The sequence below is a fragment of the Pleurodeles waltl genome, chromosome 4_2 (genome assembly GCF_031143425.1).
Source record: "Pleurodeles waltl isolate 20211129_DDA chromosome 4_2, aPleWal1.hap1.20221129, whole genome shotgun sequence".
Classification (NCBI taxonomy): Eukaryota; Metazoa; Chordata; class Amphibia; order Caudata; family Salamandridae; genus Pleurodeles; species Pleurodeles waltl.
In genome coordinates, this window is record NC_090443.1 from 199,560,092 (window position 1) to 199,576,357 (window position 16,266).

The 16,266-nt window shown below is 41.8% G+C and overlaps 1 protein-coding gene across 2 annotated transcripts in view; it reads right to left on the reverse strand.

The window, feature by feature from the left end:
* PRRX1 (paired related homeobox 1) overlaps nucleotides 1–14,569 on the reverse strand; it is a 479,139-nt gene extending 464,570 nt beyond the window's left edge. Inside the window, exon 1 of one of the 2 annotated variants that reach the window (XM_069231079.1) lies at nucleotides 12,892–14,569. In XM_069231079.1, the coding sequence (XP_069087180.1) occupies nucleotides 12,892–13,138 (247 nt within the window). In that variant the 5' untranslated portion in view covers nucleotides 13,139–14,569. The remainder of the gene's footprint in view (nucleotides 1–12,891) is intronic. The other variant, XM_069231080.1, reaches the window with a different exon arrangement.
* Between the last annotated feature and the right edge of the window lie 1,697 nt (nucleotides 14,570–16,266).

The window sequence follows — 16,266 nt, forward strand, 5'->3', positions numbered from 1 at the left end:
GCAGAATGCTAGGGTAACCAGACGTCCCGGATTTCCCCGGACAGTCCCGGTTTTTAGAGGACTGTCCCGGTGTCCCGACGCTTCTCTTAATTTTAAATAAATGTCCCGGTTTTTGGGACATAGGTCAGATCTTTAAATAAATGTCCCGGTTTTGGGGACGAAGGTCAGATTATCTAGGGAAGCATAAATTAAAGACGCCTACAAAGTATGAAATAATTAAAGTAATGTATCTGTTACTGTCATGCAACACACCCTGTGTGCTCCTAGCAGAGAGAGGGAGTGGGGAGCAGAGATAGGTTGGTGGGGGCGGGTTGGAGGTGCAGGGTGGGATGTCAAGCCACAGCTAATTTTTTATATGTATTTTTGTAAATATGTATGTGTTTATTTATATATATATATATATATATATATATATATACAAACACACACATGTATAGACATATATTCACAAAGCTACGCAAAAAAACGGGACAGGACAGATATAAAAGTGAGCGTAAAGTCGTTAGTCCTTATTTTATGTCTCAGCCTGTCCCACTTTTTGCTCCTCAAAATCTGGTCACCCTAAGTAATGCTCTAAGAAGTACCAGATGCGAACTATTTAACATATGCAAGACACTCATCTTATTACTTGCCGATAGTAGGGTAACAACCAGAAAGATACCTCAACTGGTCACGTCTCTTGCTGACTATGGGCAATCGACAGCCTCAGACCGGAACCAGGGATGGTCTACTTACCTTTCGCCCTTCAGAGCCCCCACCCGGCACCACCCTGAACTTTGCAGCGCTACTTCGCCACAAGCGCTATATGAACGAGTTATGAACATCATTGTTCATCCCTGCGTTTTCTGTCGAATTCTTTATTCGTAATATCAATTATTACATTGCCAATAATTAAACGTGAACACCATACTTGACTTTTATTTATTTCAGGTTTTTTAGCGCCCGAGTCGCCAAATGAATGTTTCACAGAAAAATATCACTAAATTGTCACACATCAGAGCACAAGCAATGCAAACGAATTAAAGTAAGAATGCTGCCCTCCAGCTATCTGGTGTTCATCAACTGCAAAGTCAGGAGGCCACTCTCATTTGAGAGTTTCAATCCCATTCCGTTTAGGGGCGAAAACAACTCCGCAGACTCCTAAAAGACCACGTACCCCCCTTCCCCCCCTTATCGCCGATGTCTGCCATTCCTAACCATAACATATACAGTGCAGGCTGGCTGCATTTATGACAGTTCTTAACTTCGGGAATATACTAATGGTCACATAGGCCAAGGAAGCAAAGTTTGATCATTATAGACATTTACTTTAGCAATGTACTTGTGGCTGTCAAAGGATGATGTCGGAAATGCTGACACAAAATATTTTGAGGGAGGAGAGCGGGTCTTCTGTTTTTGGGTAACACTTGGATTTACCTGGAAAAAAAGTAAACTTTCCATTAGAGGCTCCTAACCAAAATAAATGGAAAAAATAGGAATTTGCTCCTGACCTGAAAATATAAAACGAGCTTGTGGTCCCAACATTGAGCAGCTTGGGGGTTTACAACGAGTTTAAGAATAGGTTTGGTTAAGTTGGTTACGGGCCGCCAAATGAACCATACCATCTCGGTTTTGTGCCCCGGCTACAAAAAAGTTTACGGAAACCCGTGGTATTTAACTTTTTAGGTGATAACAGCCACAGCTAGGGCCTTTCTTCCGAGAGCCCCTGGAATTATTCTGATTGTGCGGCCACGGCGACTGTCGCATAGATATAGATTGCCACATTTGTCACATAATCCATTATCTGCTGTTTACAGCTCAGATTTTAACAAAAATATTTCTATCTCAGACGGTTCAAAAGTTGCTAATAGCGCAGTGACAAATGTTGTCGCGAAGTGGAAGACCCTTTGCAAAGTTTGACTGGTCACATTTCTGCTGTTTATAACCATATTTGGATGATAAACTAATACTAATATGATGTAAACTATGCCCAGACAGTGTTCGCAAGTGTAAAAATACTATCGTAAAATGTGCCGCCTTAAGCCGCATAAATTCCTTTTCTTGCCACATCATTTACTGAATCCTGCCTCAAAACCTGGCCCTCCCCTGCCGTATAATTCCAGTGGCCACGCGTTCTTCCACAACTTGCATTGGTGCTAAAACGGAGGAAACTCTAGGACACGTTAAAGGGCAAAATGATAGAAACTGATTTTACAGCATTTTTGTTTTATTAATTTATTTGCATAATGAGATAATATGACGGTGTATGTTATAGAATTTCCAAATGTGAATGTCGGGTCTGGGTAAGACGCAAATCAGCCCGTTCACTTTTTATCGTGAAAGAGCCATAGCTCGATTTGCAAAGGCTTCATGGTGAACTAAGGTTTCTTTCTTTGTTCATATCTCTAGTACACATCTTAAATGGCATGTAGTATAAAAAGTCAGGTATGTTCTGCAATTCTGCTACAATTTATAATCCGCTGTAATGAGTGCGAACTGGGGCAAATGTATATGTTACGTTCTGTATTACACACAGAGCGGAAACGAGTTTCCCCTAGTTAACTGCACCCGTGAAATGTTTCTCTAATATAGCTCCTGCTGTATATTCTATTCAGAGCATCCTCCCTTTCAGTACTGAACAAAAATGTAATTTTTTACGAATTTAGTAAATTTATGCTTGTAAAACATGTTTTAACAGCTGTGTGCTATAAATAAATAATTTAAAACATGACAACGTTTTTCTCTGTGAATAGCACACTGTCAACATACCAGGTTACTTGGTTACATTTATGCTCCGTGCTATGTGGATTAGTTATACATGTTAACTAGACTCTTCTACGCTTTACCACCTGACAAGTATTTGGTTTCCTCTAAGAGTTTTTCCAATTGCATCTGACAAATACACATACACGTTAAAAAGCCAGGCATATTGCTGTTGCCAATGCTCGTTAGTAGTATCAGTTAAATGAGATACAGTGATATTGTTGTGAATAACTAGAATAGCAAAAAGTATACATTTTAAAAACAAGGAGCTGTGCATTAAACTTTACAAAGAGTATGGGAGGGGAGTGGTCTTCAGAGTGTCTCAATCACTCCTGTTCTCCCCTTCAAACCAGTTTCCACTGCAATAAATCACTTGTTAGATACTAATGTCTTGCTCTCTCCACCTCTTCCTGAAATCCTTCATCTGCAATCGCCCAAGAGACCTACTTCCTCTACAGCATTGTCTTTTTCACGCTGTTCTTCTGCATTTACTACCTTGCAATACCTGCCTTCACCATTTATTCCCTCTCCCCACCATCATTCAATAAAACTTGAATTCCCAAATACTTTAGAGACTTTCAAGACTTACAACAGCACTGAGTGTCCCCTCCGGTATTCGCTATGTCCGCTGGCACCTACGAGGTTCCAATCTGAATTCCAGCTTTAGGGTGATGGCGTTTTCCATTTATTCACCCAAGCTTGTCACTTTCCAAGTTGATTCCAGATTCTAGGAGCGAGTTCTAATCCATGTCGAATCCATAAAAAACAGAAACATCAGACACCTGGATATGAAATATCCAAGGGGCTTCGAATGACGTCCAACAGAAAAATGAAACACTCTGCTCATCACCACATCACACCACTTTCCACATTTCATACAAGCACAACAAACCACTTTGTATCAGTGCACCACACCGCTCTGGGACGATACCCATTCTTCATGTAGGCACAACAAACCTTTATGTGAAGCTAACTATACTTTTATATAGGTGCATTCCAACCTCTCTGTGGAGTTTGACACTCTTAATATTACTACACCATTATGTGGAATTAATCACACTTTAAATCAGTAAATCAACCTCTATACGCACTTCTCATTCTCAGTTTAAGTACGTCCACTTCTATTTTGAACTAGCCACACTTTTTACAAGCACACCCACACCACCATTTGGAACTAACCACACTTTATACACACTGGCACAAACCAATATGTGCAACTTGCCCGAGTTCATACAAGCACACCCTGCTAGCAGGGGGAGGGGTTGCCCCCGCTTTGGTGGAGGTGCGTCGCCCCCTGCTAAGGCAGCAGAAAAATAAAATGATAATACATTACTAAGGGAGGTGTCAGGTAAGTCTTTTTTTTTTATTATTATTCCCCCGCACGCTGCCCCACCTGCCCAGCCTGGTAGCAGTCGCCGCTGCCTGCTAGTTCTGTAACTAATCACACTTTACATGAGTGCATCCACCTAAATGCAGCACTTGCCATACTTTGTACGAGCATGCCCCACCACTGTGCATAACTAACCACACAGTTTACATGCATGAACGACACCTATATGTCGAACGAACCACAATTTATATCAGCACACCAACTTCTATGCAGCACATTCATATTTTGTGCAAACATTCCACACTTTCATGAGGAGGGTAAAGCGCCCCCCCCCCCCCCAAAGTGAGGGGGCGCGGCTCATTAGGGGTAGGGGCCTACGAGGCCCAGCACTCCCCTCGGGCGCACCAGAGGTGCGCAGGGGCCGGCTGGACTTCCGCCCCCAGGCCTTGCGAGTCTTCGGGGCGGAAGTACTACTGGGAGCTGGACGTTGGGTCCGCTTCGGACCCTGGCCGGATGCGGCTGACGCAATCTGGTGGGGGGCTATTTAAAAGCCCCCCCAAGAAGGCTAGTCCTTCTTTACCTTTTGCGGCGGCTGGATGCGTGTGGGAATAGCCACACTTTTACAAACACACCCATCTCTTTATTGAACTATGCATCCTTTATACAGGCACATCTGCATCTATGTGAATCTAACCATACTTTAAGTCACCACACCACAACAATTTGTGGGAGCAACCATTATTGTCATAGGTTTGCCCCTCTTCCACGTTGAACTAACCACACTTTGGCACATATTTATACTTTTTTTTATGCCACATTAGCGTCATTTTTTTATTAAAAAACGGTGCAAACTTACAAATTATAATTGTATTTTATAAGTTTGCGCCGCTTTTGCGTAAAAAAACAATGCAAATGCGGCACAAAAAAACTATAAATATGGGCCTTTATATCAGCACACATAACTCTATGTGGAACTTAACACACTTTATGCCACACCTACCTATTTGTTAAACCCATCACACTATCTGTCATCAACCAGGTTGTGGAACTAACCATTACCTTTACAGGTGCACCCCATGTATCAGCTGAACTACCCACACTTCATACAGGGGCACCCTACCTCTAGGAGGTTAACACATTTAATGTCAGTGGACGCCAACGCTATGTGGTATTACTAATAATTTATGTAGGTGCACAACACCTCTGTCTAGGAATAATCACACTTTATATAAGCACACCCTACCAACATGTGGAACTTACGATCCTTTATATGAGCATGCCCCACTAATACTCGAAAAGTACCACACTCTTTATCAGGATAAGCATGTGAAACTAACAACGCATTATGTCAGTGCACCCCACCTGTATGTGGAACTAATAACACTTAATATCAGCACACCCTGCCTATATGTGAAACAAACATGACTTTATATCAATCCAACAGCCTACTCTCTGTGGAACCAGCTACACTTTACATCAGTGCACCATCCTTCTTTGTAGAACAAACAACATTTGATATTAACACACCCTGCCTCTAAATTGAACTAAAAATCATTTTTTATGGCACAAACAACATCTTAATTAACACACACTGCCTCTACATGAAACTAACAATCCTTCTTTGGGGAACAAACAACATTTTATATTAGCACACCCTGCCTCTATATGAAACTAACAATCATTTACAAGTGCATCGCACCTTTAAGTGGACCTTACCACATTTGATACTAATGCACACCACCTCTATTTTGAATTAATCGCACTTTAGAAGTCTGAACTCAACCTTTCTGTAGAAGTAATGATCTTCTCGACAGATGCCCTCACTAAGTCTCGTGGCTCAGTGAAGCAATATATCCACTGCAAGAAACTTTGATCCTATGGTAACAGGTTTAAATTCCAGTGACTCCACTAATACTTGTTTCATTCTGTGGTCAATAAAATAAATGAATATTATTGTGATAACAAACAGTAAACATACATCATCTGTCTATATTGTCAAGGCCTACATAGAAGTGATTTAGGGCTCAATAAATATGCCATTTATGTTATATGGAACTAACCATACTTTATATCAGCATCCTAACTCTATATTGAAATTACCACTCTTTATATAAACAGCATATGCCTCCTCTGTGTGGAACTCACCACAATGTCTATCTGCATGTCCGTACTTTTTGAGACAGTCATCATATCTTACATGACATACCTTATCTGAACTTTCCAGCTTTGCAAATATCACCATATTTACATCAGTGCATCCCATATCTACGTGGAACTCATCATACTTTATATGAAAAAAACTCCACCCACAATTGGAACTAACAACACTGCTTATCTGTGAGCCCCACCTCTACGTGAAACTAAGTGCATTGCTTTTAAGTACAACTCACCTCTATATGAAACTAATACCTCTTTGTATCAATGTGCCCCCCTCTTCTGGAGCAAGCTGCACTTTGCGTAAGAACTAATCATACTTTACTTCCGCACACACCATCTCTATTCAGAAGTAATCTCACTTTACAGCTGAAAGAACCATCTCATAGTGGAGCTTACTACATATCAGAGGATATATTTATTTATTTATTGTAGTTATAATTAAGTTTGAACCAGGCTAAAAAGTTAGTGCCAGACAGCCACCAAAGCTGCAACACATTAGCGTCTCCCAAATAACCATAATTTCTGGGAGTGTACTATACCTCTATGTGGAACTTGGTACACTCTATATCAATGCACCCATATATTTATTTACTCACTATAGTTTTCTTTAACTGCACACCAGATAAAATAAAAAAATTCTGATTGTTGTGGTGCTCAGTACACAGCTTTTCAGTGTACCCTAATATTATGTAGAATTAGACACACTTTATGTCACCTTTCTGTGAATCTGATCAGACTTCTCATTTGTGGACGGTCTCATGATTTTTAACCAAGTACATTTTATAGAAATGCGAACACTTCTATATGCTCCCACTCACACTTGATAATTAAAAATGTGTCCCACATTATCAGGGAGCTAACTAGATAGTAAGTGCATTAAACACCTTTAGCACCAATCACACTTTGTATCACTGTACCTCACCTCTATGTGAAGCTAAAACACTTTATTATTTCACAGCACCTATCTGTATGTGGCATTAAGAATGCAGCTTATCGATGCACTTCACAATTACTGAAAATACAATATATGTACATGATAATAACTTTGTATCTGTTGAGGTATTTCACACCCACATTAAGCCCTCCACTTTCCATATGCAATATATGACCTGTTGCTCTGCATTTGAATTTCCAACTTTTACATTGTCTGAAACAATTTGGATGGCCTTTATTATCTTCATACCATCCAAGAAAATAATTTTAAAACATTAATTTTGGAATCAAATATATATGCACAAATAGGAGTGTTGATATATATATATATATATATATATATATAGATAGAGAGAGAGAGAGAGAGAGTGTGAGAGAGAGAGAGAGATAACCTGTAGATTAAAAAAGAACACATGCATCAAAAGTTGTGTACAGTAACAATTACAGGGATTGCTCCATTACTACATAAAAATACATATCTACACTCACTCACCTTCCACACACGTCCGCACATCTGGACTCCTACTTGTACAAACCAATGCATACTAAAAACCAGATCCAGAGGTTGAGCTGCCGCTACATATAAGAGCCCCTTCTTCAGTTTTTTAATTCCGCAACAAGCGAAAGACCTGGCTTTTCAAGTATTTCCACTAGGCCCTAAAGGTGACTAGACCTGCTGAGCGCCAGAATACCCTTCTTGGTAATAGTGCACTCTACAAATCTGCATAGCATAGATCATTTACAAAACTGTATTACTAAGTATTTACACACACAACTAGAGATATATGTTATGTTACACACTTACACAAAACTCAATAACAAATTTAGATGCACAGCTTTCTTAAATATCAAAATTCATAAATAAAAATATATATAAACACAAGTTTATAACTGGCTTAATAAAAATGTTTAAAAGTTCCAGATATAAAAGTTTTAGATGGGATAAAATGCCCTCTACCACTCATGATATTGATTTCGGTATTTAGCATTTGGGAGCGCATAATCTGCCATTAGTTGTCCTGGGTGTGAAATTATAAATGTTTCACTTGAAACCATGTTGGAAATCATAGAGGAGTACTGTAACCATGCAGAGAAAAGAATACAAAAGTGAAGTATATTTATAAGGAAAAGGAACGCTAACGTGACATACAATATTCGTTTAATATAATGCAGATGGTATGTTATTACTTCAGGTACATGGTCACACCATTATCCTCCACAATTGCTTACATCTAGGTCTCTTGCACTGTCATGAGAAAGAGATGGCGGGGTTGCTAATAAATTGAATAAATGGAAAATCGGTGTGTGTGTTTGTATTGATACAGACTTACTCTCACGTTAAAAGTGGGAAAACCGAGGGCACATAACGGGAAAGCATGTTATATAGTTCTATATTGCCTTTGAGGAGTTGTGGTGACATTATAAACCAAGAGACCAAAGGCTGAATGGTTTATAAATGTCTCTAGAACTGTTTAATAGAAGTATAGGAACACATTACACATGTTTACCATTAAGTACGTTTATGTTTCTCTATTTCTTGCTTATTTTGGGGCAGTTGGCTTGAAAATACTGTTATGTTTGTTTCTGCAAAAAGAGAAATGGTTCGTGAAAACAATAAGTGAATACGGCACTATACTCTTTCGTTGTTGGAAAAAAGTCACAAAAATAATGTTTTTAAAAATGTGGAATTTTGGAAGAAAAGCAATGGCTTTGATAAAAAAAATAAGGTTTGGTCTGTGGGATAGAGAGGTGGTTCAAAGTGCAGCTGATTTTTGGCATGTTCAGGTTTTGTCTACATTTTCTGAATAAAACGTTAATTAAACCACCCGTATTTCAAGTGAATCATGCATTATTTTCCATGTTTCTGCGACACCCATGAAATATTTTCCATAGTTCACAAGTCTCTATTAAATATAGGTTTTATACCATCACGTTTTGTGCAAATAAAAACAAAAAACGTGTGTAACTTGATTGTTATATATAACTATGCAGTTGATAATACACATGCATATATAGAGCGTGTGAGAGAGTTTAAACAACAGCAAAAGATCCAAGAAACTCGCTTCCAACTACAAATCATATCCATATGCTTTTTATTGTCTCACAGGGGCATTCTTTTGTTTTAACAGAAAGTTGTTCCCGATGAATTGTGTCATGTTTCTCTGAAATCTTAATTAGTACGCGTTTTAAGTGCACCCTGTGATTATCTATACCATAGGAAAAGCAATGTATTCGACTTTCGATGCGCGTCTTGCACGTGCAGGCTAACATGCTACTACTCCCCGTAATTCATGTTTTTAAAGAGCTTGACTTTAAGTCTTTTTTATATTTTGATAAAATGTTCACATCTAGACGACGTACCCAGAGGGCTAACCCTGCTGCTGCCATCTATTGTGATTTACAAGACATGGTTTCGAAATTCGGCACACTAGCTAAAGACTTTCATCCTGCAGAGGGTGAGCAATGAAGAACTACTGGACTGGGTAACAACAGCATCTGTTCCACTCAGAGGAGGCAACACAATAATTAGATACACCACAAATGAAATATCTGTAAAATGATATGAATGTGCTGGAGAAAAAACAACTACTTGTGTATTGAGTAAATGAGTAGTTTTCCCGGTTTATTTGCACGGAAGGGGCACCTGCAAATCTGACCAGTCATTGGGCTCGGAAATATGAACTAAAGCCGTCCAATGCTCGGCGAAACCACTCTGCCCCCGTCGCCTCTCTTTGTAGTCTGGTGTAACCTAACATAATACATCTCAATTTTATTTGTGTGATATATAAAGGTGAATGCATTTCTTTAGGTTGTATGTGCTATAATGCTCAGTTATGCTACTTTCCTGCACCCCCAGTTGAGCCATTGCACAGTCCCATGTCAGCATATGGGCCTAGTTTACCCTTTACAAAACCCTGAACAGAAAGAAAAAAAAAAGACATTAATTTGCTGGGTTGAATGGTTTTCGGGGCAGAAATGCTACAGAAAGGAATGGTTCAAAGAATGGAAATTGACAATTAGTACTGCATTGGAAACAGTGCTCCTCCAGCTGTAGTATTTTCCATTTTTTCCAGGTAAAGCTAGCTACAATGCTAATTCTAGCCCTAACATTTGTAGTGCTCATAGGTGTATCTAATTCTAACCTAGTTACACAATTATGCTCCCACTAACCTTATTAGAACCTAATCATGACCTATAATTTAAGCAAATGGTAACCCCAATTACAAAGGAACCCTTAACACTAATCCAACACAGAAGACTAATGACATACCCACCCATATTAGAACGTTAACCTGAGCTCCAACCATAATCTCTGATTTAACCATAGTCTCATCACAAACGTAATCCACACTCAAATCCTAATCTAATCTAATCTAATCTAATCTAATCTAATCTAATATTATCCCTAATGGAAATTTAACATTAACTACAGTTTTAAACACCTCACTAAACCAATAGATATCTTAAAACCAAACTCATCCATAACTCTCATACTAATCTACCCACAACTGTAATTCACACATTAAATATAAACAACCCCAACACTAACCTAACAGTAACCTAACCTTAAACTAATCATAGCCAAACTTTGACTTTTGCTCCAATCCTCACATAACATTAACCTAGCCAAAAGTCTAATATTAGAATTAACCCTGATACTTACCTTAACCTTAGAACCAAACATAACCCAAGCCTAAATTACACCTAACTCGCACTCTAGGACTCACTTTGAGCTGAGTCTCAAATCGTGTTTATGTGCACGTGTAAATCCAGATAATTCAGTTCTATGTCCCATGGATTGCCGTACTCGTAATCGGGTCGTAAATCACACATAAGTGTGGAGCATGGCCCAACAATTTACAGAAACACTTAACAAATTGTGCCTTTGGAACTAATATAAATGTATCTAAACTTAACACAACCCAAACCACAACCCTAATATAACATTAACCTAAACAAAATACTAGCATAAATCCTAACCATTGACCTTTACCATTGCTACGCTGGTGAAGGCGGTGAATCAGATGTGACTAGGCCTTTGACCAGAATTTCTTAGCAGACCTTGTTACCTGCCTTAATCAGACCCACCATACAAAGTAGCTGTTAATGCATGTTACAAGAGAAGATAATACTTTGAAGTGCGGATAGGCCTTATAAACTCAGGGTGTATTGGGGCCAGTCAGGGCATTGTGCCGCACAGCGCTTTTGTACATAACCACTGAAGGCGAGGAACAGTCACAGTACCTTTCAAATTATACCTAGGCTTACATTTCAGACTAGTCTGATTCAGCATTTGAAGATGGGTTCCTGTTGGTGTGAATGGTATGTTACATTTGGTGAGATGACACCTTCAATGAGATGAAATGTTTGGTCTGTGATGATCCACGCTGGCAGTTCTGTCTCTGCAGATATATATCTTGATGAATTGGCAATATTAATTCCAAGTTTGAATCTACATGCCTGTATAATTTATTGATCTGTTTGATCATAATGGATTAATGGCCAAAGTGATTGGTAGAGCCACAATCGATTTTCTATGTCCTCACGGTCTCAGTCATAACTCCAGAGTCACCAGCACAGGCTCTACATTTTCTGTTATATATATTCTATTTGAGTCTCATCTCCACTAGTGCAGACTCCAGAATCTACTCTGCAATATATTGTATATAAATAAATACATAGTTTTGTGAATGGAGTCACCACTCGCTGGAAACGGAGGGAGAATTCTAAACGGAGAGGAAGCAGTTTGTCTCTCTGTGCCCCTTGAGGGGTGTAAATAGGCCCCCTAACTGGTCCCTAGCAGGCTGTAATCAGGCTCATGCGGCCCCGCGGGTTCCATAAAGATGTTGCTGTAACGCTGAAGATGAGCTAGGTGCTCTTGCTCTACCCAGAGAGGCAGCATTCGGGTCAGGGACCGCTCCTGCACTTCACAGGCTCCATGGCTCCTAGTGGCGCATCTCTTTCTGTGTATGTGGTTGTTCGTGGGGTGTATTTACTGTGCCTCAACTTCACACTGCCTCAGACTCTCTCTGAGGCCCCTGATGTCAGTTCCCCAGAGAGTTTCTGAGCCCAGGACACAGGCTCCCATCCTATGGGGATTGATCCAATTTTGTCTGTGGCATAGCCAGTGAATCAAGGGCCCTAGTACAAGGAAGTTTGAAATGTGAAATACCACAATAATCAGGGTTCAGTGGGCCGTTTCGGTCTCTGGGCCCCGGAGCCATTACACCCACTGCACCAATGAAAGCTACACCCGAGGTCTGTACAGATCCTTCTGAGGACTTCACCACTAGCTCCACATACCCACAAAGGAAGTTACTTCCCTGACTAGCGCGGTCCTGCCTCCAACATGTGCACAGAAACGGGACATTTGTGGAGGATGAGTAGGAAAGCGTTTAAGAGCACAATCAGCTGGTCCCACATCACATTAAACACCCGATCGTGCGTTTATTTCATTAGTATGTTTTGTCAGCTTCAGAGACAGATTTTGTGCACGTGGGAGAAAGCGAGTCTCAGACTATAAGGGACAGCCAGAAGACACAGCCTTCCGATGACCCAGTTCTCTTCAAAGAAGCACCTTCTTTACCAATGCCCCTGCTTCTTGCCCTCCACTCTTCAGCTTCGTAGGTAGCCATGTACCCCGACACACACACACACACACACACACACAATATCGCTTTATCTCATCGTTTTGAAGTTTCACTTTTCTCCCCTCCTGCTGCACTTACTGTCCTGCTGAGGGGTGTCGCTGCCACTGGTCAGCCCCGAGGACTCCAAGAGGCTCCGTCCCGCCTCTGCTGATGTCTCGTCCGCCTGCACCCCCGCTAGGTCACCGTTGTCCTCCAGGTCCAGCAGGTGACTGACTGAGAAGTTCTTCTTGGCTTGCAAGGTGTCCAGGCTCGCCGCCATGGGGTTCTCCAGGCGGCCTGAGAGTGGGGCCGGCCTGTCCAGAACTTGGGGGTAGCTGGAATTCATGGTCCAGAGCTCCAGCTTCGAGGAGGGAAGTGAAACACACACTCCTGTGTGAGAAGAGTCCAAGAAGAACCAGCCACAGCTTCTCTCGGGCCCGCCAAAGCAGGGTGATAGAACAAAACCCCAAGAAAACAGATGCCAATAGGAAAATAAAACTGCTAGCTGGGTATTACAGCTGGCACATGGAGAATACAGCTGTTAGTTGTGGACTGTCACTGCCCACTGCCGTACACAGCTGAACAGTGAACTATACAGCAACCCACCACCAAATTCAGCTTCCCACTGCTAAGTACAGCTGCTCACTGCCGAAAAGAGTTGTTCACTGTAAAATACAGCTGCTTATTTGACGAGGGATACAACACAACCTTCGAATACAGCTGTCCACTGCAGATGCGCGTCCCTGAAAATGTCAGTCAGCTGGAGAATGCGTTTGATGCTACAGAATACAGCTACCCATACTCGGAGATGACTTGCAACTTGAAAATACAAACACCAACGCCAAAGAATACAGCTGCACAATGCTGTCTACCGCTGCAAAATGAAGCCCAGAGCCGTCCGCTAAAGAATGGGCTCTGTACGCATATACAAAACTGTCAGATCGAAAACGGTGCTGCCTGTCGGATAATAGGACTGTCAACATGAGGGTTCGTCTATGGGCTGGAGATTGGCGCTGCTAACTGGAAAATAGTACCGCGGCTGGAGATTATGGCTCGCTCCTGGAAACAACGTGTGCCAAATGAAGAAATCAGCTCCACATAGGATAATATATTATTCTTTTGCATAATACGGCTGTCCAATGGTGTACACTGCTGCCCACCAGCGATGGCTCCTGCCAACTGGAGAATAAGTCTCGCCACTGCAGATCACAGCACCCAATTGAAGACTGTGACTGCCACCTAGGTCCTCTGCTCAATGCACTGGAAAACACAGCTGTCCAAGTATGAACCCACGTACTCGCGATGAACCCAAGTATCCACTGGGTGAAAAGCTTGCCGCGCAATAATCGAAGTCTCGGCTACACCAGAGTCGAAAAAGTGAGTTTCTCTTTAAAAAAATCTATTCCCAAGCAGCAGTGGGGCCGACCGAAAGACACTTTCTCAAACCATCTTCCACGGGACAGCCCGTCCCCTCCTTTGCACGGCTTCTCGGGAGTGACTGAGGTTTCACTGAGCCTGATGTCTTACAGATGTAGGGAAAAGCTGCATTCTCAGCTTACCCTTCCTGGGGAAAGAAAGGCGGTTTTAAGGAGTTCAGCGTTTTTTTTCGCCACCCGTATGACTCCTTCTCCCTTTCTCAGTTGAACGAAGTAGCTTTCTGGCACTTCAAAAGAGACAGCCTGGCATGTACAGGGAGGTGGGAGGGTGCGCAGGAAGAAATGAAATCTGTAGCCCCTTGGGAGGCCGGGCAGCTTATTAAGGGCTGTAATTACGAAGCAAAGCTTTTGTACTGGCCTGACGGTTCGCAGACCCCCTTATCCACCCACCCGCCCACAGCACTACCACTAACTAGACACTCTGATTAAGAAACTATCTGCCAGCATTTGACTTGGCCCAAGTAGCTTTTTTTAAGTGGTCTAATTACGCCCCCCTCAACCCTTTGCAGAGAGAATACCCCGACTATCTACGAGACACGCGTGTCAATGAGGTGACCTGGTGGCCCAGGGCATCTGTGCTGGCCCCATGTCCCCGACTTCACGTGCATGTTTTAATAAGAGAGGCAGAGACATATTTTGAAAAAAGTCTCCAACCGCTGTTCCAGCACCGTTTGCTCCAGGCTACAAACAGGGGGACTGGGAAATAAAAACAAGCACGGCTCTGTTACTTGGGAAGGTAACCAAAGTCTGTTAAATTAAAAAAACATAAGGAAAAAATGAACCTAACTCCAGGAAGCACAACGAACCTGCTTTTTAACAGAAGGTAGAAGTATATTTTAAAACTCGAAATAGATTTGACTTTTATAGATTGACGGGTGAAGTGCCTCCTTCGATATCTGCGATTCCGTTAGCTCAGCCTTTCACCCATAGTAGCTACTAGGAGTATCATTGGTTGGGTGACAAAAGCAATAATAATTTAGGCGCAAAGAAGCAATTCCGTTAGTGCTTAGCTTTGTAAAAATTTAAGGTTGTGGTTCTCATCTTTATTATTATTATTAGTAGTAGTATTTGAATGACACAAGGGTTTATCTTTTTAACACATTTGGACGAATCCCGTTTATATAACAATCCATGTAACATATAAGTACTTTTCTAACACGCTTGAGGGAAGGTTTATTTAAAAGGTGGACTTTTTAGTATATTTTGGCTCAGAGATCCACAGTTGCTGAAAACCGAACGTTTTCTTGCTGCTGTGTCTTTTTTTACGCGATGTCTTAACGCCGTTGAGCTGGAGAGGGACGAACGGGGGTCGGAGGGCCGTGACAGGAGGGAAGCAGAACCCATGATGGGAGCGCAGGTCTCCAGGCTGAGCCTCCAGTCATGATCCGGGGAAGGAACATTTCATACCATCAAAGGGTCTCCGGATTGAATCCAGATGTGCTCCCCCGACTCGTTCCTTGCATTTAATTAAGGAGTTGAGCTGGAGGAGACGTTTTCATCATTATCCCGCGCCACATGCCGCCTCCCCGGTGCCTGCGCCCATCTTTGTGTCAGTACTCTCTAGGAGCGCGCGCCTGACTTACCATTTCACCTATCCAACCATCTCTGCTTGCTCGAAAACAGTGGCTGTTTCATCTCTTTACCCTAGAGAAAAAAACACAAACACAAACAAAGGGTTAAAATGCAATCATCAGACGATCTCAGCGAAGCTCATTAACTTCTTGTTGTGACGCAGTTTCAAAATAAACATCCTTGCGTGACTTTGTCTAGCAAGGGGTATGGCCGTAGAATCAGTGTTCGAAGGCCCAGTATCGCCTGTTGTGCAACAGCTAACAAGGGGGTCGAAAGCACCATGCAAGCTAGGAACATGCACCCCATCTCAGGTATGAGAGAAATAACAGCCGTTATTGGGGTGCAGTAGGACCCTCAAACTGCTGGGCCACGTGAAATGATGGGTAGGCCAATGTGCCTACAGTTGGGTTACCTCTTTACCTCTACAACGCTACACCCAAAGTCATCCTCTCCTCTGAATTCGGCA